Below are 26,995 nucleotides of genomic sequence, written 5' to 3'. Positions count from 1 at the left end.
CACGTAGCATGTGCTAAATCTGAAATGGGAGTAATCACCCCATAGTTAGGAGGACAGGAAGAAGAGTTTTAAACATGTCTGAATGTTTTATACACACACAAGATCTGTAGATCAGGCCGGGGGTGTGAATAAGGCAACATTTTATGAGGTATTTTAATCTTATATTGATTTCTAACCCATCTGCAGTGGAGAGAAACTGATTTCCTTTGACGCCTCAACCCTGGCATTGAGTTAACACAAATTAATTTCCATGGCACGTGCTGTGAAAACTTTAGGGTCAATTCAGGAAGAACTGTGTCACTAAGGAAGGAATTATCATTAGCTTAAGAAATCATGCTGCAGGGTTAATAAACTAAGACCCTGGAAATTCATCACACAAAGAAACTGAAGCGCTTGGAGCGGTCACGCTTCCTAGAGCTAGAGCAGGAATATACGTGTCCTCAGGAAGGACGCGCTGAATGCTTGAGGAGGCAGCCCCTGAAGATACTATAGTTTAGGAAGTTAATGAAGCAAGAAACAGAGGTTTGCTCATGTGGGACTAAAGGGTGTATGCATTTCCATTTGTGGGGAGGCAAGAATGGGTATGTCATGCTTCATCTGCTTCTGAGCAATCAGGAAGGCCACTTGGGGTTAGCAGAATGGGTGGAGGCTGTTTAGGATAGAGCTGACTTAGAAAGCACAATTTAAGTAGAAATGGACTTGTTTGCCTCCTTTTGGACCTCATGAGTTCACTGCTTACGTACTTACAACATGACACTGTATGATTCTGTATATATCTTGATCCAGGGCTCCTGCCAAATAAGCTTATCAAAACATTAAAAAATATTTCACTGGGCTTCCCTGGTGGCGCAGTGGTCGAGAGTCCGCCTGCCGACGCAGGGGACACGGGTTCATGCCCTGGTCCGGGAAGATCCCACATGCCGCAGAGCGGCTGGGCCCGTGAGCCATGGCCGCTGAGCCTGCGCACCCGGAGCCTGTGCTCCACAACAGGAGAGGCCACAACAGTGAGAGGCCCGTGTACCGGAAAAAAATAATAATAATAATAATTTTAAAAATATATATATATATATATTTTTTTTTTTTTTTAATTTTTACTAAGAGTTGTGCCTTGCAAACCTCCTAGTTTGTAATCCTGGACTTTGAAGGCTATCAGTAAAATGAAATTGGAAAATAGGTGAAAGTTTATAACTGGAAAAAGTTGTGGGTTTTTTTTGTTTTTTTTTTTGATTAAAGCAATTTTTATTTTTTCTCAGCTTTTTTGAGAAGTTGTTTTGTTTTTAAACTATTAGAGTGTCTAGAAATGACACTCTTTCCTGTGTCACTGTTCTCCCCCTATTCCTTCATGATTTGCTAGCTTTTGATTTTTCATCTCGAGAATATGGGCCCAAAGTTTTTATATATAATTCCAGTATATGTTCTGCTTTTCTTCAAAAAAAGAAAAATCAAAGTAAGAGGTGGGGGGGGGGAGGAGGGAAGGATTGAGAGTTTGGGATTAGCAGATGCAAACTATTTTATATATAGGATGGATAAACAACAAGGTCCTACTGTATAGCATAGGGAACTATATTCAATATCCTGTGATAAACGGTAATGAAAAAGAATATATATATGTATAACTGAGTTACTTTGCTATGCAGCAGAAATTAACACGACAATAGTAGATCAACTATACTCCAATAAGATTTTTAAAAAAAGCAGTTATCTTTGAGTGTAAAATTCGTCCATATGAGTCTCTAATTAGAAAAGATTAAGTATGCTTACTCATCCAAGAGTGCTTGCTGTTTGAGCTATATAGAACTGGTCATGCTTCTGTGGTTCAGACCACTGCTTCTCAAACCATTTTTGTGGAAGTATAGCCACTATTGACTGTCACGTTCTGAAACTCATATCCTAGGTGGCAGATGTCTGCTCTGGTTTAGTATCTGCTGGTCTACTGCCAGGACAAGCCATGGCAGGAGAGACCTAATTTTTTTTTTTTTTTTTTTTTTTTGGCATATGGAAATTTATTGCTATCCTGCTTTTAACATCAAAACTTACGATCTTGGTCTTTCCTTCTTCCCTTTGTATAAGGCCAAAAGGGAGACATTGGCTACTTTGACGACCTTAAGAGCAGACTCCAGGAATGTCACCAAGAGCATGACCTTTGCAACCAGATCCAGCAACCAGAACTTCATCATTTTCCTAAATGATGAATAAAATTCAAACAACCATCATTGGGTACAAAGGCTCTGATTTTTTTGCCATTCTTGATGAGCTGAACCCTGACACACTTCCTGATGGCAGAATTTGGCTGTTTGGCTTCAACCCCTACTTTTTCAAGCACAATTCCCTTGGCATGAGAAGCACCTCCAAAAGGGTTGGCCTTCAGGGCTGTGCCAAATGGGCTTTCTTGTACTGTTTATAATGCCACTTCTAGTCTTGTCGGTGGCTGTGGAGCTTCCTGGTAGTGCGAAGACTGCAACACTTGCCCATCCTGCCAGCGCCACGGGCCTGAGTGAAAGACACAACTTACTTATTTATTTATTTATTTATTTTTGCGGTACGTGGGCCTCTCACTGTTGTGGTGTCTCCCGTTGCAGAGCACAGGCTCCGGATGCGCAGGCCCAGTGGCCATGGCTCACGGGCCCAGCCGCTCCGCGGCATGTGAGATCTTCCCAGACCAGGGCACGAACCCGTGTCCCCCGCATCGGCAGGCGGACTCTCAACCACTGTGCCACCAGGGAAGCCCTATTTTTATTTTTATTTATTTAATTTATCCTGGTTGCACCAGGTCTTACTTGGGGCATGTGTGCTCCTTAGTTGTAGCATGCATGTGGGATCTAGTTCCCTGACCAGGGATCGAGCCCGAGTCCCCTGCATTGGAGGGTGATTCTTAACCACTGCACCACCAGAGAAGTCGTGACCCAATTTTTAATCACCTACTTTGTGTTTCGGTCTTTATTTGCCTGTGCTCAACTTTCGGTGGGAAAGATGAATAACTTGGAAGCAAGAGAACGAACTCCTTTTGGAGTGGGTAAATGTGGTATGAGACTACCAAAACCTATTCCTAGTACTAAGTAAGCTGATTTAATGCGTGAGCTTTTCTGGGTTTCGGAGCACCAGGGGCCCAGCTTGCTGTGACCCACTGTAGTTTTGCATGTGGACCATAGATGGCACTGCTCCCTAGCAAAATGAATTTAGCTTCATCTGTAAGCCAGAGTAGTGTAGTCTTTGGTTATTGGTAAATGATGCTCTTTCTCCAGTTTTGGTATCCTCCAGTTTCTAGCAGAGGTACCTGCAGCCCCACAGTCAGCTAGCTGATTGTTTATGTACCCCAAGGCAGTATTTCTCAAGGCTTGGCCTGAGATGCTGGGGTGCATGTTAAAAACCTAGAACTAGGGCTTCCCTAGTGGCGCAGTGGTTGAGAGTCCGCCTACCGATGCAGGGGACACGGATTCCTGCCCCGGTCCGGGAAGATCCCACATGCCATGGAGCGGCTGGGCCCGTGAGCCATGGCCGCTGAGCCTGCATGTCCGGAGCCTGTGCTCCGCAACGGGAGAGGCCACAACAGTGAGAGGCCTGCGTACCGAGAAAAAAAAAAAGATTGCATTCGCGGGCTTCCCTGGTGGCGCGGTGGTTGAGAGTCCAACTGCTGATACAGGGGACACGGGTTCGTGCCACGAGGACCCACATGCCGCGGAGCGGCTAGGCCCGTGAACCGTGGCTGCTGAGCCTGCACCTCCGGAGCCTGTGCTCCGCAACGGAAGAGGCCACGGCAGTGGGAGGCCCGCGTACCGCAAAACAAACAAACAAACAAAAAAAACCCTAGAAGTAGTGATTCCTACCTTAGGCCTGGATCAAAATCTGCACATTAGATAGGCTCCTAAGAAGGTTCTTATGCCCACCAAAACTTGACAAACCATTGCCCTAAATATTGATGGGCATGAAAATAGAAAAGTTAGTAGCAAGTAGATTTTCCTAAATGTTTAACTTCCAATAAATAATAGAAAGAATAGAACTACCTAACTACGTACAGCCAGTACTTTATGTTCTGATCTTTCCCATACCTCTGCCCTTGCTCCTTATATCCACATTCTTCCTATCTCTTGGTCTAGCTCCATGGTTCTTCTGAGCAATTCGCTGCTAATAATGGGACCTTAGCATTTTTATCAACCTGGGCTTACAGGTAATCACAACCTCCAAATTTTAACAAAAGGTAACCTCAGACTCCTTATCAGATGATTTCACAGACATCTGAATGCATAGCTGCTTATTATAGTGGGAATAGACCCAGGTCATTAAAGAAGGATAAAACCTGTGTTTCTAAGTTGGCAGGAGCCTTCTGTTCCTTTGGGGGGCAGCATTTGAATGTGAGATAAGAATTTGTGCAAAGCCTCTGCCCTAGCCAGGAAATGAATTCACTACTCTCTGGCAATTGCTTTCTCTAATCCCTACCCCATAACGCTCCCCGGCAGCTTATGGCCTGAAAGAAAGATTCTCTTATCTTCCATTACGTTTGTCAGTCAGTAACCTGGTCAGGGAAGAGGAAAAAGAAATGTTGACAAACTTGGGAGCTTTGCCACAGAAGCCTTAAAGATAGCTTCAGATGCACCAGGAGGATGCTCTTTAGTTCTTTAATGATGACTATCTCCAGCTCCCTTTATGGCCTCACCATCCTGTGTATGGCTAATAGAACTTTGCCAAAAGCACTGTCTGGCAATGAAGGGAGATGACAAAGTGATTTTATATATATATATATATTTGTGATAGAATTATTCCTGACCTGGTATCCCAGTTTATCTGCAAACTCCAGCACTCTTTGGATCTTTAGTTTGTTGAAAATTCTTTTTATGGAGGTTGGCTTTTTACCTGGGGAAGCTAACTAAGTCAGTTATTAAGGACAGGTTAGTTTGTCAGAGCAGGGAAGTTAAAACCGCTAGTCTAAGAATTATCCACATTAGTCTGATTTCAGAGTCAAAGTTCCCAAAAGGCTTAGTGGGTGTGGAAAATGTGAAAGAGCCATCTCACGTGAATCTTTCACTGCAGGTCACCGCAGTGCCATTGGATTCTTACTGCAATGACCGAAGTGCAGAATATGAGCGGCGAGTGCTGAAGGAAGGAGGGAGTCTGGCAGCCAAGCAGTGTTTGTTGAATGGGGCCCCTGAACTGGCGGCAGACTGGCTAAATCGACGGTCTCAGTTCTTTCCAGAACCAGCTGGAGGACTGTGGAGCATTAGGCCTCAGAATGGCTGGTCTTTCATCAGGATTCCAGGTGAGTCCTCCTTTCTCTTGGCATATGTTCCCGGCTTTGGCAAGGGAAGAACCAGGAAGATACTCCATGTGGTGGTTTCAGATATTCAGAATTCAAAGTTCTTGAGGTTTCTATTTCCTCTTTTACCCTTAGTGATTGTAGGTAAGAATGCTTAAGTAATTTGTGACTTGAGTGGAAATAGAAATTTTTTTTAGATTTCTGCCTAAATGCTCTCCTGTGACAAGCTTACAGCTGAGAGAGGAATATGACTCTTAGGGATGGGGGTGGGGGGTGTAGGGAAATAAACTTCGTAGGAAAGGCTTCAGGTCGAGTGAGTACAGTCGTCTTGTGCCATTGCCAGTGGAATGAATGAGAATGTCGTCACTCACAGAAAGCCTAGTTTAAGTAGCATAAACAGTGTCCTGCACGAAGCACTAGAGATCTGAATGATAACCAGAAGAAAAACAGTGTTTTGTGCCAAAATGCTAGTGGATTCCCAGACCTACTAGAGTCAAGGTCGAGGGTTGAAAGGAAACTAGGTTTTCATTTTTGCTTTAGTGAGACTACTTTTAAGGAAACCAAACACAGGGTTCATAGGCTTATGTTCCTTGCTTACACCTGCAGGCACACTGGAGTGGTAGCTTAAAGCTACCATGTTCGTTTCAGTTGTCCAAATTCTCTGATGCTTTGATTGTATTCATCTTACCGGCACGTAAAGGAAGTAAACTAGAGTTAAGGGTTCAAAAGAGAGAGTCTGCTATTTCTAAGAGATAACTGGGTTAAAGGCTTTAAGGCCTGGCTTTTCCATTTAATGTTAACTTTGTCAAGTGTCGAGGGACTTTGGGTCAACCTATTAGTTGCTTTGGGGGTACTTTGAACTGGAAGATACCGTTTTGTGTACAAGAGCAATATGTATATGGCCTCATATCTGACTTAAAACAGGTGAAAGCAGTGGGTGAAGGTATATTGTTAGAAAATAAGGGGAAAGCCCAGGTGTAAAGCAGGCCTGAATAGTAGTTGGAATAGAGGAATAGAAGCCAGCAGGTTTGGAAACCACAGAGTCCCCGGCAGAAGATGAGCACAGGTGTTAAAAGAAGCAAGATAACACCTTATTTCTTCTTTCTCCCTTTTTCATTTTGACTCCTAAGTTCCCAGTACAGAAGGAGAAGGCTTATTGCTGGCGCTGTGGGAATCTCTTGTGGCTTTTCCTGTTCTTTGAAAGAAAAATGGACCTTGTTTAAATAGCAGGAAGTGTCTGAGTTCTTTTTGCATCGATAAAAAGCACCAGCCTCACTGGCTGTTTACTGTGAGAACCAACCAGCTCCTCACTGACCCCATTGTGCTCGGTAGACTGGCTGGGCAGGGCAGTGGGGGGTGGAGGGGTCATTGGAACCTGTATTTTATCTCTTTTTCCTCTATACTTTTACATTTTCTGTTTCCCTGGGAAGGGTTGGTTTTATTATATTCCTTGAGAGACTGACCAAAATCTTCTGGATTTCACACCTTGAATGTCTCTCTGTGTTTCACCAAGAGAAGTGTGTACAATCCCTTCAAAAGTCTCCTCTCCTTGGAAAAAGGAGATATTATTTTATCTGTTACCCTAATTTTACTGCCATTGGATACATTCATTTTGTCAGTGACCAGGATCTTATACTGTGGTCAGTGAGAGCTTGTATCTAAGTGAAAATACTGTAAGATTGTGTACTGTAGGATTGTAGGAAAGATTGCAAGAAAGTAGCGTAGGTCTTTTCATTTCAACATTTTTCGAGCTTCTGTTTGAAAGAAGGGGCTGGGCACAGGTTTGACTTGGCAGAGTCAGTCTAATTTCTAGGGAATTGTGCTCTTCTTGGCTCTGTGCCCTGCTCAGCAACAGGTGGTGCTCTTGTCCAGTGCAACTTTGGTAGCTCCTGAAAATTGGGTAATGGATGCCAAGCCCAGAAGGCAACAGTGTGCAGTGAAAGAAAACTGTTTTTTTCTGCTTAAGTGTTTTAAGGCTGTTGCTGATGTCACTTTCTTCTTGGACTTTTTCCTTCAGGCAAGTCCAAAGAAATTCAGTCCATCCACTTCCACCTCCCCCACCTAAACAATAACAAGCTAACAGCAGGTGCGACTTCTTGCTTCTTTTAGGTGCATCAGAGTTCTCTTCTAAGTGTGCATCTTCATCTCTGAGTTTTCCTAATCCTAGCATCAGTTCGTTCTGCTTGCAAAGTAAAGCAGATGTGGGAAGCAGGAAGGTATGAAAACCATTAAATCATGATTTTGAGATGAATTGAAGCTTTTGAATATTCAGACACAAGACAGATTTGTATATACTTAAATATTTGTGTTGAGGGACTATATATGAATGGAAAGAGGAGATAAGCAGGCTGCAGAAATCTGATGTGCTTAGCTTGCCCACTCTCACTCAGTGACTGAAAAACATATGGGTTTCTTTTTTTCACTTTCCTGTGCTTTTAATGAGAAAAAAAGAAACTTACTGTCTGAAGCTGATTGGTACCTCTTTAGGGAATGTTTAGGAGCTATCAAAATTGAGGGACCCTTGGGAACCCAATTAAAGGAGAAGGGTAATTGGCAAGAAGAAACCCTTGAAGTTGTTACGAAAGCATTGCTGCCTGATCAGACTGGGAATTTATATAGGCCTCCTTGTCCGGTGCCAGCAAGAGGGCTTAGCAATCGGTTCTGTCCCAGCTGCAGTCATTTGATTGCGTTGGTAAGGCAGCCAACAAGGAGAGCATTTCAATAATCTAAACAGGACCAAACAAAGAGGCTGAACAAAGGTGTGTGCCACAGTGTCAGGGAGGGGGTGGTGGAGGAAGAAATGTGGCCTGGCAATGTTCCGAAGGTGGGAAAAGGCAGGCTGCAGTGCAGAGGAGTAAACATCCAGGACCTGTAGCTTTGTAGCAGAAACAGAGTGGCTGATGATTTGTTGTGGTGCTGTCAGCACATCTGTTCTCATTCGGTTTATACAATTAATTGTGCACTTGGCAGATAGTGGCGAGAACAGAGAAATGACCGTTGAAAACTTTTGGATTGCTCTGAACAGTCAGCTTCTGTAGTTCAGAGGAAAAACCACAGGTTCAAACCTGAAACTAAAGGTAGACAGTATGTTTTTCATAACAGTTTTCTTTTTTTACTTTTAGTAGTTAGCTGTGTATGTGAGCTCTCTAGCCTTTCTGTCTCTCTTTTTGCATCCCACAGCCACTTGCAAACATACTCTTACATCTCCCAGCCCCTTAAGTTTCATCTCTTCCCTTCCTAGTAGCAGCAATTGTTTAGGGTATGTTTATGGACCAGTCTGCAAACAGGAAACTCTACTTCCTGAAATGTGATGGGAGTTGAATGATACTGAATGGATAAGATGAAAATTTGTGAGTTAAGTGTTCTCTAAAGATCTTTGGCTGAAATGCCTTTTTTTTTTTTTTTTTTTAATGGGAAGAGGAAGGAGGAAGCACAAATTAGTGAGTGAAAGCAGCTTCCATTTCACAGAAACCCAAAGTCAGTCTTTCTGAAAAGCTGAATAAGCCCTAGTGTCTTTATTAAATTACAGCTTAGGATAATGACATTTACCAGCCAACCTATTTGAAATCATCCAAGAGAGGAAGGGGTTTTTTTAATTTTGGTTTTGGTTTTGGTTTTTAGTGCATTTCTTGGTGTTCAAGTGTCTTTAGGGGCAGGCAAGAGCAGCCCTTGTTTCTCTACATTCTCATGCCTTTGGGAGGTAAACCATGTAGCCACAGAACTAGTAGAAACAGATACCTAGAGATAAGGTGAACAAAGGAAAAACAGATTTCTCAGGTCACTTACAGCAGGTTTGGCATGGATATTACTGTTAGATGTCCACATATACCTGCTGTCTCTTGAATAAAAATGTGGAGCGGGGGCAAAAAATGTGGAGCAGGGAAACTTTCAGATGCCTTAGCAGCAGATGTCTGATTGGGAACTGTCAGTTGGGAGGGGACATACACTTCCCTACTTCAGGATATTTCTTCCCAGAGCACTACTCGATATGATTTAACAGTGCTTTGCATTCTTCTCTAGAGTACTTTCCTGCTCTCATGATGACAAGCGTCCTGGTTGCAGTAATTTTGGCTGCATACAGCTTTGCAGTGAGTGATTTTGCTGCTTCAATTAAATATAATTTCCTGCTTCCCCCCTTTTCTTCTCCCTAGGCAAGGAGAGCCTCATCACTGACAGTGGAAAGCTGTATGCCCTTGATGTCCTGTTGACTCGGCTCAAGTCTCAAGGACATAGGGTCCTTATCTACTCCCAGATGACCAGGATGATAGACCTGCTGGAGGTAGGAGAAAGAACCTTTGGGGACTAGGACGCTTTGACATTTAAATTGCAGGAATCATAGCTGTATGACTAATGTCAGTCCTGCTTAATGGGAACCCAAAACTTGTCTTCGTAATTGGACCATCTATATGGGGAGGAGAAGCAACTCCTGGCGGATATGAAAGTGTGCAAAGGACTTCTTCCTCCTTCCTTGTATCAGTGAAATAGAATCCCCCTCCTTCCTTCCTTTACTAGTGAAGAAATTCCCAAATTTTAAAGCAGATCAGATCCTAGGAATTTCTTGAAAAGTCCTCTGAAATTCTGTATGGAAAACAAGATTTGGGATTAATTCTTATTAGAGAGCAGCTATTCATCCTGAGTTGGTGTAGTGGTTCTCAACCTGACTACATTTTGCAGTCTTTTGGGGGAGGTTTGAAAAATACTGATGTCCCATCCTCAGAGATACTTATGTAAGAAGTATGGAATGAGGCCTAGGCATTAGGATAAAAGTTCCCAAGGTGATTCTAATATATAACCAAAGTTGACAGCCATTGGGTTATGGTAAAAGATACAGCTCTGTCTTACTGTGCAGGGCAGATTTTGTTTCTTTTATTACTTCTGAGTTGACATTCTCTCTGCTTTCTTGTTGTTGAAGTAGTGGCTTATTATTTGAGGGAGAGAAAGTCATGGACATATAAACAGAGGAGTGAAAGTGAGGACAAATAATCACAGACGACTAGAGTAAGTTTTTCGTGCAAGAAAGTTGGAAAGCCATCTGTTGAGAGGCTAAAGCATCTGGATGTCAGTAGTGTATAAATATTCTCATGTTTTTTGGTGTGTTTTACATATTTAATAAGCCTTTAAATTTTAACCCTGCTACTCCAGGGACTAGTTGGTAATAAATAAGTGGAAATTGGACATTATTATCCCTATCTAGGAATAAGGGAGTAGAGATTCTATCAGTGCAGAAGGAATGAAGGGTAGCAGTAGGGGAGAATTTTAGGTTCTTCAGAAGCCAAGGCTGGCTCGCTGAATTTTGCAGTGAGTTTATCTAAATTCAGTGGCAGGCTCTTAAATAATCAGGCAACTTCTTTTAGCAAGAGACATAACAAATAATATTTGAGGTCAATTTAATCACTGTTTCATGTTTAATAAAAAGTGTTTAGCCTCTGGAATGCTGTCAACAGGCAGAAGTTTCTGCCTTTTTGTATTGTGAGTAGGTCATCTATTTCTAAATGATGGAAAAAATGCTTATAAGTGACTGTGAGTCACCTTAAGAGGTGATGAAGCCGTTGTGTTTGATGTAAATCTTGACTATGTTAAAGGTCCTAACAACAATAATCCAAAATAAGAGGACTGCCTGCATCCTTAATATTCTGTTCAGGGACTTCCCTGGTAGCAGAGTGGTTAAGAATCTGCCTGCCAATGCAGGGGGCTTGGGTTCGAGCCCTGGTCCAGGAAGATCCCACGTACTGCAGAGCAGCTAAGTCCGTGCACCACAACTACTGAGCCTGTGCTCTAAAGCCCGTGAGCCACAACTACTGAGCCTGCGCGCTGCAACAACTGAAGCCTGTGCACCTAGAGTCCGTGCTCCACAACAAGAAGCCACCTCAATGAGAAGCCCACGCACCACAACGAAGAGTGGCCCCCGCTCGCCACAACTAGAGAAAGCCTGAGCAGCAACAAAGACGCAATGCAGCAAAAAAAAAAATTTTGTTCAAACTAAATGATGTCGACAGCCAAAACAATATGAGTAACTTTCTTTCAGTAGGACTCTTTTTAGATAAAGTGCACTTGCCTTTTCCTGAAGAGTCAGGAAAGTATAGATGAAATAGTAATCTTTCACTGATAAGAATTATAGAAAAGGTAATATATGCTAAGGATTTTGTAAGAGAGTTAATAATCTTCTTTTTTCCCAAGGCTATATATCAGTATATTATAGAGTCTTAAAAGCTGATTCACATTATAAGGGAAGTTCCAAGGAAAAGGGGGTGAGCCACCAAAAAATAAGCTAGCTCTGGTAGATGAAGGCAAGTGTGGGTAGGTTAAGTGACACAGTCCTGCATTTTAGTCCCTTATTCTGTATATTGCACACTTCTAGGTACTCATAAGACTCACTAAGATAAGTAATTCAAAGTATGATAATGATTTTGTTCACGATGAGTGCTGTGAACACTACCCACCAGGGTCACTTCCTGTCTGTCTGTAATCCAACAGGATTTTTAGAGGGGATGTGGACTTTGTGGGTAGGCTTAGCAATGAAGGCAGCTTGAGAATCTTCTCTAAATGTAGTTGCATTGCTCTATGGGGAATTCTAAATTAGGGAAAAGCAGATTCAAAGCCTGAATTTCACAACTGCTAACATTCCTTAGCCATGTGTGTAACATGCTTCTAGGATGTTGAAGCCAGAAAATGTTGCAGCTGTTTGTACTGAAAAATTAAAATGAAACTGTTGTCTAGTTTCCTTACTACTATACTATACTTTTTCCTTCAACATTAAATTTTAAAGTTTCTTTTTTTCAGTCTATTTATTTGTTTTAATATTATTTACTCAAACGAACCACATTTTGTATTCCAAGAGTTTAGTCCTCCAAATATATATATATATATATATATATATTTTTTTTTTTTTTTTTTTTTTGTTGTATTCGGGCCTCTCACTGCCGTGGCCTCTCCCATTGCGGACCACAGGCTCCGGATGCGCAGGCTCAGCGGCCATGGTTCGCGGGCCCAGCTGCTCCGCAGCATGTGGGATCCTCCCGGACCGGGGCACGAACCCGCGTCCCCTGCATCAGCAGGCAGACTCCCAACCACTGCACCACCAGGGAAGCCCCTCCAAATATATTTTATGGGCATAGAATTACAGTGCCCACAATGTTTAATATTTGTCTAATCATTTATAGAAATGTAAATGTATTGTGGATTTTAGGACAGTGCAGGATTAGGTCTACTTTTCATTATCTTTTCAAAGAGTATTATGGGTTTTTCAGTCACTTTCATGATGGAAGCTTTCATTGTAAACATTCATTAGAGCCATGTTCCACTTTAAAACATGACCTAGTATTAATTTAAAAAAATACCTTGACCCTTGGCCTTGCTTCTTCATTCTCAGAGTGTTGTGGTTTTTGTTTGCTTGTTTGTTTTTTTAGATTAAAAAAAATGTTTTCAGGATTCTCTTTTTCCCTTGACATCTTGTACCCTGTATATCAAAGATGGAAGAAAAACATCCAATAGAGCAGGAATTTGAGCTCACATGGGGCTGTTGAAGCTGTGCTGTGTAGCTGTGGAGCGTGTCAGCATCTCTTTTATCTAACAGCTTTTTGGGTTTTTTTTGTTCTGTGCCTTAGCCTTGGCTATGTGTTTTTCTGTTTCTGTGACTCAGAAGAACTAAAAGATAGTAAAAATTCACACACTTTTGTATGGCCAGGATTCCATTTTGTGAAAATACTAGTTCTAAGCACTTTGTATTTGCTCAGTATTTTCTAAAGTGATTGATAGCCTCCTTCTCTTCGGCAAAAATCTGACTTTAATTTAAATTTCAAGTGAATATATCAGATCTTCTTCCAAATAGAATTCTATATTCAGAAATATTTCATCTTGTCCCATGGTATCCAAATAGTATTTCCAGATAGGGGATTTAAAAAGGGGACTACTTAATTTCCAGGGCCAGGAATTTTTAGTGTGCCATGGGTAGAAGTCAAGGACATAAATAAGGGAGGATATCACAGGTCACTAAGTTATGTTATCAGTTTATTTTTATTTCCTGAGTCACATACAGGGTCTTGCCTGATGGGGGTACTATGGACACAGACATAGCCCCTATGCCTTTGGGATGGTGGCATCCAGCTGGATGTCAGACAAAATTTTTCCCACCACCACCATTTTACCCTATAGTTTGGGATACTCCCCATCCCTCCCCATAGTTTAGTAGTTGCAGAGAGCTTTTAACTCACTACAGATGACTTACATTATCTCTGAGTCATCTCTTTTGAGATTCATTCCTATTGCATCAAGCAACTGAGTCTGTAGTTCAAGGAAATAAGCCTCAGTACTTTCTATGCGATACAGAAATACTTGGAAAGGGTCAGCCAACTGGTGCTGTATGTGTGATTGTTAAGTACTGAAGCCCAGACAAATCTTGCACTACACAAATATATGAAAATAATGCAACACAGAATTAAATACAGATAATCCATAGCTAATGATGATATTTGAGACACTGGGTTGTGTAACTTGCCTAGTCAGCAAGTACCTCACTGGGGAAGGATTCATCCCAAACAGACATTCTATCATTTATGGGCTGGCTTTTCTTAGAACTCCAAGTAACCTTTGGGAGCTGTGATTCTGAACATACAGGGAAACTGAGTATTTTAAAACTGCTCCGTGGAATGAAAAGCAAATTGGGGTCACTGTTAACTAGCATTTTCATTAGGTCTTAGAAGTAATAGAAAGAAATGTGTTTGCTTACAACCACACTATATTTATTCTGTTTAGTCCATTTCTTTTTCATGTCAACTGTGAGCGAGGCACTGTGCTAGGCAGAGGTAAATACCAGTTAAATGTGGTCTTTGACTTTAAGAGATGAATCTAGTGAAGGATTTATGTATGTATGTATATATATGTCTCACACAAATAACTGTCAAGTGTACCCTGATACTAATGCCAAAAATAAAGCATAAAGAGAGCTGAAGATAGCAGGAGGGATGATACATTTATTTCCAACTGGGTCACTTCGGGAAGGCTTCACATACAGTGACATATGAACTGAACTTAAATAGAATTTCAACCATGAGGAAAAAGGGCATTTCCAGACTAAGGAAGCCAGATGTAAAAAGGCACAGACGTGGGAAGGTACAAGACATTGGGCAGTGGGGAGTAGTTTAGCGTAACTGGAGCATGTGGTATAGAAGAAAGGGGAATAACACGTAGGGTGAAGGCAGATTATGGTGGGCCCATGAATGCTTTGTGATTGCTCCAGAGGGCTCTATATTAGATAAAGGAAGGATAACTATCATATTTCACTTACTTGGTGCAATTTGCTTGGACAAAACAGAAGTTGTAATAGACCTTGAGGGGAGCCTCGCTTTTTGCTGGTGATATACACCAAAGATGGAAAAGGGTGTGTCCAGGAAAATAAAGTTACACTAGGTCTGCAGGTTTGTGGATCATACTGAGTCTTCCCCTCAAATTTTTTTGTGACAGTGAAATTGGGTTAAAATGAACATCAGAGACAACTTTGAAATAGTGAAGAAGTCTCAGAATGGAAGGTTTGCATTAGGGATATATAAACATTTGCCTTTATTTTTTCAAGTGCCCAGTTACCCTTTCATCATTATAGTCATAATATATTAAGAACCTTGTGGGGCTTCTCCCTCCCCTTTTTTTCCGCTAGTGGTAGTGAGCTTCTGTTCTGTCTGGGAAGCAGTAGGTGGAGGGGTTAAGCTAAAGGCTCTGGATCTAGTCTACTTGAGTTCCCATCCTAGCTCCATGCCTACTGCCTGTGTCACTTTAGAGACCTTGCTTAACATCTGTAAGATATGGGAGTGACAATAATAACACCTACCTGAAAGGCTATAGTGAGGATTAGATAAGCAAAACCAGGTAAAATACACAGAATAGTGATTGTCACTTAGTAAATGTTCAGTAAATGCTAGTCATCATCATTATCACTACTGCAAGGTGAACCTAGACCCTTTGTTTTACACCCCTGGGTGTGTGAATGTTTGATTTTATTTAGTATACTTTAAAGGATTGAGAGGCACTTGCTGAAACTATTTTGAGTTATGCTAATAGCTCTGTTCACATGCTACTGCTTAAAAAGTAGGACTTAGGGACGTGTTCCAGAACTGACCTGTCTTCTCAATTTGTATTCTAAGACAGTGGTTTTTCAACTGATGGGGTTGGGTATAGGACAGGAGACCTAGGTGTAGACATTAAACAGGTGGGGCCTGGACTCCCTACCCTTCTTTGTTAGCTAGAATAGTAATTTTTTAAAAAATCTATTTTATATTAGAGGGATTCCATATAAGAGTTTTCTTGAAAAAAGTATTCCAGTGCTTTAGAAATAGCATAAGGGTATGTTCTATAACAGTGTAAATGTACTTACAAGTCACACCTCTTAAATGCAGATTTCGATTTACTAGATATGGGGTGTGCCCCTCAGTTCTGCATTTCTAACAAACTTCATGTGTTGCTCATCTGAGAGCCATGCTGAGATAGCATGATTCTAAGGGACCCTGCCCTGCCTTCCCTCTGGAGTGGTTGTTCTTAGCTCTAGAAATAGGGTGTCTATTGCAGTCATCTTTGGAGCTTTTTAAAAATAAACCGGTCTAGGCCCTAACCCAGACCTACAGAGTCAGAATTCCTGGGGTGGGACCCAGGAATTTTAATCCCGGCTGAAAATCACTACTCAGATGCCAAGAGTACATCTTGTCCATAACCCCTTTGGCTTCTTCAATAATTTTTAAAAATAGTATCTACTAGAACTGTATAGGTCTAAAGACTTCCTAAATGTTAAAAGCCATAATTTTTATTTTATTAGTTCAAGCAGAATTAGAGCTTACTTTGGTTAGTGGTTATTGATCCACTTGAGAATACTGGTGTTCATATTTATTTAATTAAGGGAGGATACTAAATTATGAGACTGCTGGGAGGGGAAGGTCTACATTTGGTTTCTCTTTTCTCTTCGCTGCTTTAAGTGGAAAGGAATTATTGGTTTACAAGGTTCCAAGAAATTTAATCATACTGATGGATCATTTTCTGAGCTTTTCCTAAATAACCCAAGTAGACTTGGGTTAGAAATGCCCTTGGTTTCTACAGAGTGCCAAGTGGCAGGAAGAACTGGGTAACGGTTGGCCTTTCTGTACCATAAGCCCTTCTTAATGCACAGGAGTGCTAACATGACACGGTTCCTACAAAACACAGTAAAGTCATCCAGCAAGCAGTAGTCATCCAGCAGTGGTCCTCAGGCATGGGAGTGAATTACTTACAGACTATTGGGGGATGAATGAGAATGCTGTGCCATCCTTGAAAGACATTTAAGGGACTTCAGTGGTGGTGCAATGGTTAAGAATCCGCCTGCCAATGCAGGGGACACGGGTTCGAGCCCTGGTCCATGAAGATCCCACATGCTGTGGAGCAATTAAGCACATGCAGCACAACTACTGAGCCTGTGCTCTAGAGTCCGCAAGCCTAGAGCCTGTGATCCACAGCAAGAGAAGCCACTGCAATGAGAGGCCTGCCTGCGCACCGCAACAGAGTAGCCTCCGCTGACCGCAACTAGAGAAACCCTATGCGCAGCAAAGACTCAACGCAGTCATAAATAAATAAATAAATAAAGTTTGTTTAAAAATAAAAGACATTTAACTGCAAAACTCAGCAAATAGTTACTAATTAACCAGTCTCAGCTGCTGGCTTTGAAAAGAATATATTAAGCAAGACTCTTAAGATGGATATTAGAAAACCATTAGAAAACCTTTTGATATAGAGATTGTTAAGTGGGGATAGATTTTTTTAAATAGATTTTTAAACTAACTTTTCAAAAGTGCTACGACTACTATCAAATCATTTGTTGTTAGAATTTGTCTTTTTATTTTAAAAAATAGAATTACATTTTATGTTAAATCATTAGGTGTTTTTAGGATCATAGGAGAACTGAACTAAGAATGGAATAGTTCTTGAAATTAACAACTGGAAAAAATAAGGCTTTTCTTTCCGGATGAGCATTTGATTAAATTAACTATCTTTCCCAAATAGCCTAGAGTTCTAGAGAGATGTCTAGGATAGCTTTGGTGTAGCCAGAATTTCTGAATGAAAGAAATACTGAATTGCCTTTTTAGCTCAGTCTTTATCTTATAGATGTTTTTCTGTATTGTCAGGATATAGCTATTCCTCTGTTCTGCTTTTCACTGCTGTTTCCATGTCCATTTACTTGTTGTTTTGAAGCTATTTACTGAAATAGGATCTAAACTCAACTAAGCCTTCTGAAATCCCACTATTCCCCTGGGTGAGAGAGCAAAGGCTTAAAGCAGCAAATGGGAAAGATTCACTTCCGTTGCTTCAGTAACAGGTTGTCTATGATCAGTGTTAGTTTGATTATGGCCTAGGATTAATATCTCTAATGTTTTTCTGACCTTGATATATAAATGATATGAACAGCAAGATCTACAAGAAGGTTCATTCATCAGTCCTGTCACTAAAGTTGGAAGTTCTGGTTCAAAAGGCAAAAGAGTGCAGTGCCTATGCAGGAAACCCACCTTTTGGTTAAAGTTCAAATCTGTGGACTGTCTCTCTATAATCTAGGTATTTTGTTGTTCTGGATGGCAACATCTCCTGATTGGATTAGCTGCCCAGGTATAGTGAGCCTCTAAAGACCATCATCATGCTGTCATTTTTCATCTTCTTTCCTGAATTCCTCATCCAAACACCCCCTACTCTTCTGCCATTAACCCATTCCCATTATAGGGCTCTACCACTAAATGTGAAGCTTGCTTTAACTGAATACTTTCTGCCCCCCCTGTGATTACCAAAGCCCTTAGAGAACCACCTGGAGACAGAAGGAAATAGTGAAAAAAGGAAGAAAAAGAAATATATATATATATATACACACACACACACACACACACACACACACACACATACATATCTATACACACACACACACACACACACACACACACACACACACACACACACACACACACACATCAACTTGCTCTAAGAGTGCTGCCACATACACTATACCAGTCATACCAAACTGTAACAACCTTCTGTGCTGAAGTACCCAGCCAGGTATAAGAGGTCCATAATGAGAATACTACAGTGGAAGAACATTCGACCACAGAAAATTAATTAATAGAAACATCTCTCAAATGTAGAAATGATTTGTCTTTTTCAATAGGAAAAAGGTTTCTTTGAACTGAAAAAACTGCTTCATGGTGTTTCTTATAAATAGGCAGCTGTATTAGCTTTTCATTTTTTGGTTGCCTTGGGTCTTCGTTGCTGCGCGTGGGCTTTCTCTAGTTGCAGCGAGCGGGGGCTACTCTTCATTGCAGTGCACAGGCTTCTCATTGCGGTGGCTTCTCTTGTGGAGCACAGGCACTAGGCATGTGGGCTCAGTAGTTGTGGCACACGGGCTTAGTTGCTCCGCGGCATGTGGGATCTTCCTGGACTGGGGCTAGAACCCGTGTCCCCTGCATTGGCAGACGGATTCTTAACCACTGCGCCACCAGGGAAGTCCCTATATTAGGTTTTGGTAACAGTCCCTCTGCAAGTGGACTTTTTGAAACATAATCCATATAATTGGGGTAAAGAAAGGAAATCAGTGCTCATTTGGACATATCTGTAAGAGGAATTGCAGCTTCCAAGAATAGAGATACATCCCCTCTATTTTATCTCTTGAAATCTCTTCTCCATTCTTAAAAGTTTTAATTCCTCTTACAGATAATGCCAAGAACATTCTCTGCCATGGAAAGTTACCTTGTCTTCTGTTCATTCTGATGCTTAGGCCTCCCTTAACAGTGATGTATGCTGTGCTGGGAGAAGGGAGCTTAGGTTGTAAATTCAAGGACTTTGGTCAGCAAGAATTTGCTAGAGAGAAACCCACTGGGGTGGGTGTTGCTGAAAGAAAACTGGCTATTCCATAGCCATGAGAGACATCTGGTTAGTGACTGAAAAGCCATTTTGGTTTACAGATTTCATTTTGTTCAGTTTGTTTTTTTACAAAACCTACAGAAATCTGTAGGAATAAGATTAGTTTCTAAGATGAAATTGAGAGTTGTTGTAATCTTCAGGGTACCCTCTATTTTCGCACGCTGACAATAAACTCATTTACGAGTCAAATTCCTGTACTTCTGAGATTGCTTTCTCCTCTTTCTGGATAGAATGACTTGCCCCCAATATGGATGAGGTGGGTAGATGCTTGTGGAAATTAGAATGCAGTAATTTGTATCAAACTTATTATATCTTTTTACTCTGATTGGCAGGAATATGTGGTTTACAGGAAGCATACCTACATGAGGCTTGATGGCTCATCCAAGATCTCAGAGAGGCGGGACATGGTTGCTGATTTTCAGACCAGGTAATGTTAATAGGAATTACAAAAATGGTCATTTGATTTTCCTCTAGTTGAGATGGTGAGTTAAAAGAAAGACCAACACATCTCAGATTGTTAAGCAATCATGATATAATTTCTGCTATTTTATGAGGTAGCTATATCTGCTTATAGTGGTTTAGATTTGTGTGTCTGTGAAAGAGAGAGGAAATGAATAGTTGGTAATTTTAGTGCCAAATCGGTGCCTGGTTCTTTGGGCAATAAAAGAAATGATTTCTGAGTATGAACCAGGATCCTTATGTGAATAATATGTACATAGAAAAAAGTCCACAAGGCTATATTCCTAAATGTTAACAATGGCTGTCTCTGGGTATTGACTTACAGTTGATTTTCTCTTTGTTTTTGCTTACCCATTTCATTTTGTATAAGTTTAAAGAAAAATACCTCCTTTTTCCTGCTTTCCCTCTAATGTTGTAGTAGTACAGTGCAGTATGACAGATTGCAGTAGTGTGCAATCTATTCCTCTGGCAGCTCTCAGTTATAGTACTTCTCCCACCTGATAATGAGCCTATGAAATTTCAAATACTGCCTGCTGGATGCTGATGGCCTACAGAGCCATAATTATCCCAAGTGCAGGTTCTCATTGTAATAAGCAGGGTCTGCTTACTGCTCTCTCCAAGGAGAAAGCTGGCGTCTGCTAGTGACAGGTCTCCTGAACTCCACCCTTAATTTTCCTTAGACCTGGAGAACTAAGGAATAGAGTAAGATCTTAATGTTCTGTAAGTCAGAACAATTCTGAATTTTTGGTCTTTAATTGTGTAGTCTGTTAATATTTAACTTTGGAATTCTTGGGTAGAAAATTAAGCACATAGCCATTTGTATTTAGGTTGCAATTTTTAGTTTCTTTCATTTCAGTTTTAAAGCATGTTTTACTTCAGCATAAAACAAATCCGTAGTTCAACATAGACTATCCTCTGATTGAGAATTTTTGCTATTGCACGGTCCTTTATAACACTGCATGGGTAAGGAGATACATCCTGATGTTTTGGTTTGCAGTATATACTCAGACCAGTAACTCCTAGGTTGAAACTACTTCTGCATTCAGGTGCCTGTTTGACCAACAATGGAGGGGAAGAGCTACTTTAGACCTATTTTAGTTTGTTACCTGAAGCAGGTGGTAGATGACCTAACTTAGCTTCTTACCTAGCAGAAGCTTTCGACCGATTCTTAAATTATTTGAGTGAGACATGTATAATCATAGTAGTGCCTCCTAGCACTCCATACTGTGTGCACCTCTCCCCACCCCCAAAAAAGTTTACCAGCTGATCTTTATCTTTCCTTGATTTTGAAATCAAATGAATTACATTTCACTATGTCCTTATCTAGTCCAACCTTCAGAGCTCCAAATGACAAGAATCTTACATACAAGATCTATAGACTGTATGTTTCCCCCAGGGTGCCTATGTTTTCTCCAGGAATGCCAGCACTTAAGTGATTTGGGCACATTGGTATGAGGCAGCATGCGTTATGTGTTAGAGGAAAAGCCATTAAGTAATAGATCTTTTGCCTATTACTGTTTGTGTTTTTTTCCACTAGTATGTTTGATATTGTACATTTGAGAATCTCATTTATAGCAAAGCTAATTTTTTTTTCCAGTAACAGTTGGGGCCATTGTATATTATATAAAATGCCTGTTGAGGAAAATTAGAGAAATATTTGATGAAGAAAGTAAAAATCACCCACAATCCCATCACTGTTAACATTTTGGTTTATTCCTCTTGTCTTTGATGTGTGTATGTAGTTAGATTTATATGTTGATACCATATTGTAGAGATGACTGTATCCTCATTTCTTCAACTTAACAGTATATCATAAAGGTCTTCACATATCATTAAAAAAGTCATTGTAATCATTATTTTTAATGATCAATATTCCATTACATTGGATATACCACCTTTCTGTTGTTAAAATCTTGAGTATCTTTTTTACAAAGCTTTGTCATCATTTTAGATTATTTTCTTAATATAGATCCAAACAAGAGAGATTATTGAGTAAAGGAATATGAATGTTTAAGACTGCATATTGTCATATTGCTTTGTAGAAAATTCTACTGGTTTAGAGTCCAGTCAGAGCTGTATTATGTTGACTTCTAACAGTTTTGGCTTCTGAGTTGTAGAGCTACAATTTTTCTTCTAGGTGAAGCAATTCCCAGAAAACTGGACTGTGAGATCCAGGGCTCACCACATTTTACAGTGACCTTTTAGTGGAAAAAATCAGTAGATGTATCTAATTTACTACTTCTAAAATCTCTTATTTAACTTGTGATTACTTGGGCAATCACAGTAGTACACATTAGTCTTGAAAAGCTTAGCTTTAAAAGAAGGGTATTTTCACCATTAAATTATACTAGATCTGCTTAGTAAATATCTTGTTTTTTTGCTTTCCTGGAAAACCTTACTTGAGCATCCAAATTCTACAACTTCTAAGAATTACTTAGGGAGCAGTGAGTTTTATTTAGATACTGAGTAACAATCATTTTAACACCTGCATCTGCATCTAATATTAGGTAAAATGAAAAAACAGACTAAAGTCTTCTTCCCTTCCTACATATGAGCTAGATGGTAGAGTTAGGATTGTGGCTAGGAAATAATCTCCTACCTGTCACGTGTAGAATCTGAACTGTGCCTATGCTGATTAGGAGCTTGTCAGGCAGGTCCCTCCAAATGGTATCTAAATTTACAAATTTGAATGGCAACAGTAGCCCAATATAGAGAAAAAGACAGGTGTTTTTGAAAACAAAAAAGCATGACTTGCCAAATATTTTCATTATTATTAATGAAAAGACATCAAAAGAAAAAATTGTAGTTTCAACTGGAAAGCCCTGTGGCTCAAAGGTCAGCCAGAGTAAACAAGAACTCCTATAAAAAGCCATTTACATTCCCTTTATACAAGATTTATTTATGAGGGATCCTTCCAGGAAAGAGTCTGACTGAGACTAAAGACTGTTTGGCCAGGATGTCCTGACTGGGCAACATTCAGGACACGTGACCAGTGCGTGATCCTAGAAGCCATTCACAAGGTCTTTGCTCTGGGTTGCCTTGGCCTTTGCTTCCCTTCCTCCTACCCCATGACGTTTGCCAAATGGATCTCCCTGGTTATCTGATTACTCGGGTGACCATTTGGAAAACATGAGAAAAAATGAGTGTAGTGTGGATTTTTCCTTCTTGGTGAGAGTATAAAGCTCCAGTATCTTTAATTCTGGCTCTTTTTCAGTCATTCAGCAAGTCTTCACTGCAGTCAGCTAGGTACCTAGCACTATTTGAGTATTTTGTTGCATAGTAGCCTCAGGGGCCATTAACTAAAGAAGAGTAAGAGTGAGACTTAGACATGTCTTTGCTACATGATTTCATAGGCTCCTTCACAGACCCCCCTGAAACCTGGTTTCTATGGCCCCTTCCAATAGAGACCCTGAGTTGAGATTCCTTTATAGCCCCTAGAGGGCACCCAGACCATCATGTTGCCTTCTGGGATTCTGTTTTCTTCCTTTTAGTCAGCTCCCAAAACATTAATTCACATTATCAATACTAGATTTATTAAGTAGAAAGGAACTTCTCAACAGTTCAGTTTAGATGTGTTTTTGTTTACATATGATCCAACAGTGTGATCCAGGATGGACACTAATTTCCTTGATTTTTAATCACCCAGGGTTCCCATAATCCTTATTTTTCCATTACAGTATGATGAAATTACACTGAATGCAGGCAAACGTTGCTACTTACCATCTACCTCATCATTAAAAGCATCTTCTCAATAAACCGTTAATATCCCCAAAAAAACATTTTCCACCGTTAATGTTTCTAAGTTTTGCTTCTAATTTATTTTTATCTATATTCCTTTCTCTAGTGTTTTTTTCTGTATATAGTCCTTGTTTGTGAATGATTACCACATCTGGGGACTTACCTCTCTGACTGTCCAGACTATGGAAATGACCCATCTTTTTGCCTCTACTCTTTTACTATAGATCCCAGCTGCCTTCTGTCTCCCTCCCTGTGCCATCCCTGTTCCCCCATCCCCACACCAACAAGAAGTCCTAGGCATCGGGTGACTCCATCAGCTCTTACACAGATATCGGAGAGAAGCCTCTGACCCCTGCCTCTGTGTCCACAGAGCAGGAAAGAGAGATGTATGGGACTGAGCAATCTTCCTAAGGCCAGAGTGGGAAGGATTATTCTATAGAGATTAGTATGGCCCTGGAAGGCTACATCAATTTTTATTTGAAACCTTATTGTGGTTAAATATTCTCCCATGGGCTGTGAGGTATCAAGCTTCCATTTATATCATCCCATATCTATGGGAAAATGTGTTTGTAAACTGGCAGATGCCTTTTAACTTTTTGGTTTGCCCTTTATGATTTAACCGTGAAAGATGACATCTTATAGATAAAATTCTGAAATATTAAACTTTATGATAAAATTCAAGGATAAACGAGCAGAACTTTCATGAGAGTACAATACTTTTGGAATTATGCCCTACAAGAAGCCTCCAAACATGATCTGTTATCCATGTCTGCCTCTAGGAAAGCTGTGTTTAATTGAAAGCAAATTAATGGACAGATTTCTACTAGGACCTACCCAGCTTAGGGATTAACCAGGATACTTATTTCAGAATAGTTCCTTCACTGGTATTCATGTTTGACATTGATATGTCATCATTTAGTCACTTCAACTATATTCAGGGCATCCTCATTTTATAGCACAGGAAACAGACCTTTAGCAGCCAAGTGACTTTACCAAGGAAGAACAGCATCAAGGGATGAGAGCATCCTGATGCCAGTGTGTTTCTTTTTTCTTTATTTTTTTTTAAACTGGAACCCACAGAATAAAATTCATCTTACGTTGGGATTTAATACATATCTACCATATCTGAAATCACAAAACAGTACTTATCCTTATGACCTTTGTTGTATTATAATATTTTCTAATCTGTTCTATTTCTTTCTTTAATTTATGTGGTCCAGACTCACCAAACTGATTTCATGACCAATGATAGGGGTGACCTGACCAATGATAGGTGTGACCTGCAATTTGAATAACACTGATATAAATGAATTTCTACTTTTATTCCTCATTATAGTCATAGAGAAAGGGGGTGAGCAGCTTGATTTAGGGGGCTGTAAAGTTTGTTTACCAGTATAAGGTAGTCCCTTTCCCGTAGAAGTGTTCTGGAAAATAACCTCAGGTGGCAGGAACATGAAAATGCAAGATAGTCTTGAAATATATTTATGTTATCTGCAGGAACTGGGCTCAAACTGAGCCCCTAGTTGTATGTGTATACATAGATAAATCTTACAGTCGAAGACTGCTCTTTGTGATCTGGCATGGCCCTTGTTCCTAGAAGATATTCAGTGAATATTTGCTGCCTGAATGAATGACAGTGGCACCTACTGATTTATTTGTAATTCTGGGTTTCTTTAATAGGATGTAGGATGTAGAGGGAAAATGAGAAAACTGTCTTGTTTCTGTTAAGGATTATGTTGGCATTTGTCAAAAAGTACTTTAATTTCAGCCTGTCTTCATGGATTGATCCTAACTTCAACGTAATACTTAGAAGTCATCATCTGAGTCTTAATCCTGACCTCGGGTCATTTTTCTGGGACTAACTTTCTTCATATGAATTTTAGTGCTTTGGAGTTAAAATCATTAGTTCCCAGATTGTTGGAAGTCATGATTCTTTGGGGAAACACCAGGAGATACTGACTTATTTGTCCCCTCTGTATGAACTGGGAATAGTTTGACTTGCTAAAAATATGACTGTTACAGAAAGAGAGGTCTCTACTTCCATAGCATATTTTTCTGTTACATTTGCCAAATGTTTATAATTATATTGCCTATCAGTCAATATTAGTGGGCAGCAAAAGTTTATCTGCAAATTGGAAGGTGACTGCCATGGTTTGATTTTAGCAACAGAGCACCTTTGTAAGGTGTGTCAGAGAAACCTGGATCAGGTCTGGGTAACCACCAAAACTCTTTCTAGGCCTAGACACTGTTCTTCGTCCGGAGATCCCTCTCTTTTGCCACATGCCATTTTTCTTTTTCATTTTTTCCTCTTAAAATATCCCTCCCTCTTCTGCAGGAATGACATTTTTGTGTTCCTGCTAAGTACACGAGCTGGAGGACTGGGTATCAATCTGACTGCGGCAGATACAGTAAGTAACAAGAGCACAAAAATACACTGGATATGTGGTTTTTCTACTATAAATATGTTGTTCGGTTGGCCTTATCCTTTATTATATGTCACAGACTTTTTATTTCTTTGTCTCTTGTTGTGTTAAAAGACAATAGTGGCACTTTGCCTGGAACTGGAACATTTCAGCTTTCCTTTTGGGCTTTTCTCTCCCTTCTCTTATTCTAAGTTTCTTACACATTTATTCAACACATATTTAGTAAATGCCTCCTATGTGTCTGATAGTGTTTTAAACACTTGGAATATGTCAGTGAATAAACAAACTGGAAAAAAAAACCCAGTCAACTCAACTAACCAGATGTGTTTGTTTTAGGAGCTATAAGTGAACAAATCAAAAAGTTGTTTTATTACTCTTATGCATTATTCCATCATAGGAAAAACTCATATTTTTGTATCCCGAACTTATAAACATGGTTGGAGAGCAATGAAATTGGTGATTTAAAAAATAAAATAAAAAGACATCCCATCAAATTATCTATCCTTTTATGCCCAATCTCCTTGGAGGAATACTTCAGCATCTGAAAGGGAGAAGAAAAGAGCATTCCTTTTGTATCTCAGATTTATTCCCAGGTTACAAATATATTTAAAAACAATATCAGTAACCCTGACACATAAAAATGCATAAATGGGCAATTGTTTTGTAGAAGGCATGATTCTGCAAATGTCATTTAATGTGATCGTTGTGGTACCTCTCTGTGAAATACAGAGCATCAGAATCCCCACAAATATGAGGAGGATGCAAACTCTGGAGGGTCATGGAGAAATGAATGAAGTACAAAGGTGAAGAAGCTTGAATAAATTCACAACAGTAGAGCTGGAACTAGATCCCATGTTTCTCAGGTTCCACTTCTAGGCTGTGTTCATTCTTTCTCCTTGTTAACTGCTACACTGTAGAACTGCCTGCCTTCAAGAATGAAAAACAGATTCTGTAACATCACCAAGTAGAATATCAACCATAGGATTCAGCTGTACCTTCCTCGGCATCTAAACCACTTCAGCCAATTAACCATGCTGGGACACGGTTCCAGGGCCTGGGGACTGCTGGAGGCATAACTGGGTAGATTCTGTATCTTATGTGCACATCATCAGCCTCAGTCATCTTAAGAGAAGGCAGTCATTGGTGGTAGTGTTGTTCTTGTGGGTTCTCTGATGAGGTAGCTCACTTGGTGTCATACCAGCAACCTTTCTCTTTGCCC

The 26,995-nt window shown here is 40.3% G+C and overlaps 1 protein-coding gene, 1 long non-coding RNA gene and 1 pseudogene across 4 annotated transcripts in view; 2 read left to right on the top strand and 1 right to left on the bottom strand.

Moving 5' to 3' along the window:
• LOC113608041 (uncharacterized) overlaps positions 1 to 26,995 on the top strand; it is a 542,162-nt gene that overhangs the window by 121,748 nt on the left and 393,419 nt on the right. The window lies entirely within an intron of this gene.
• Positions 1 to 26,995, top strand: part of INO80 (INO80 complex ATPase subunit) — a 131,884-nt gene that overhangs the window by 85,893 nt on the left and 18,996 nt on the right. For all 3 annotated transcript variants that reach the window (XM_027083906.1, XM_027083908.1, XM_027083907.1), the window contains exons 26-29: positions 5,026 to 5,251; positions 9,400 to 9,527; positions 19,489 to 19,583; positions 25,689 to 25,761. In XM_027083906.1, the coding sequence (XP_026939707.1) occupies positions 5,026 to 5,251; positions 9,400 to 9,527; positions 19,489 to 19,583; positions 25,689 to 25,761 (522 nt within the window). The remainder of the gene's footprint in view (positions 1 to 5,025; positions 5,252 to 9,399; positions 9,528 to 19,488; positions 19,584 to 25,688; positions 25,762 to 26,995) is intronic.
• Positions 1,629 to 2,556, bottom strand: LOC113608036 (40S ribosomal protein S23 pseudogene; annotated as a pseudogene).

This window comes from Aethalodelphis obliquidens, unplaced genomic scaffold (assembly GCF_003676395.1).
Source record: "Aethalodelphis obliquidens isolate GAN/ISIS:26980383/991018 unplaced genomic scaffold, ASM367639v1 scaffold51, whole genome shotgun sequence".
Taxonomy (NCBI): domain Eukaryota; kingdom Metazoa; phylum Chordata; class Mammalia; order Artiodactyla; family Delphinidae; genus Aethalodelphis; species Aethalodelphis obliquidens.
Note: the sequence above shows the minus strand (reverse complement) of the source record. Positions and strands in the feature narration are given on the sequence as shown.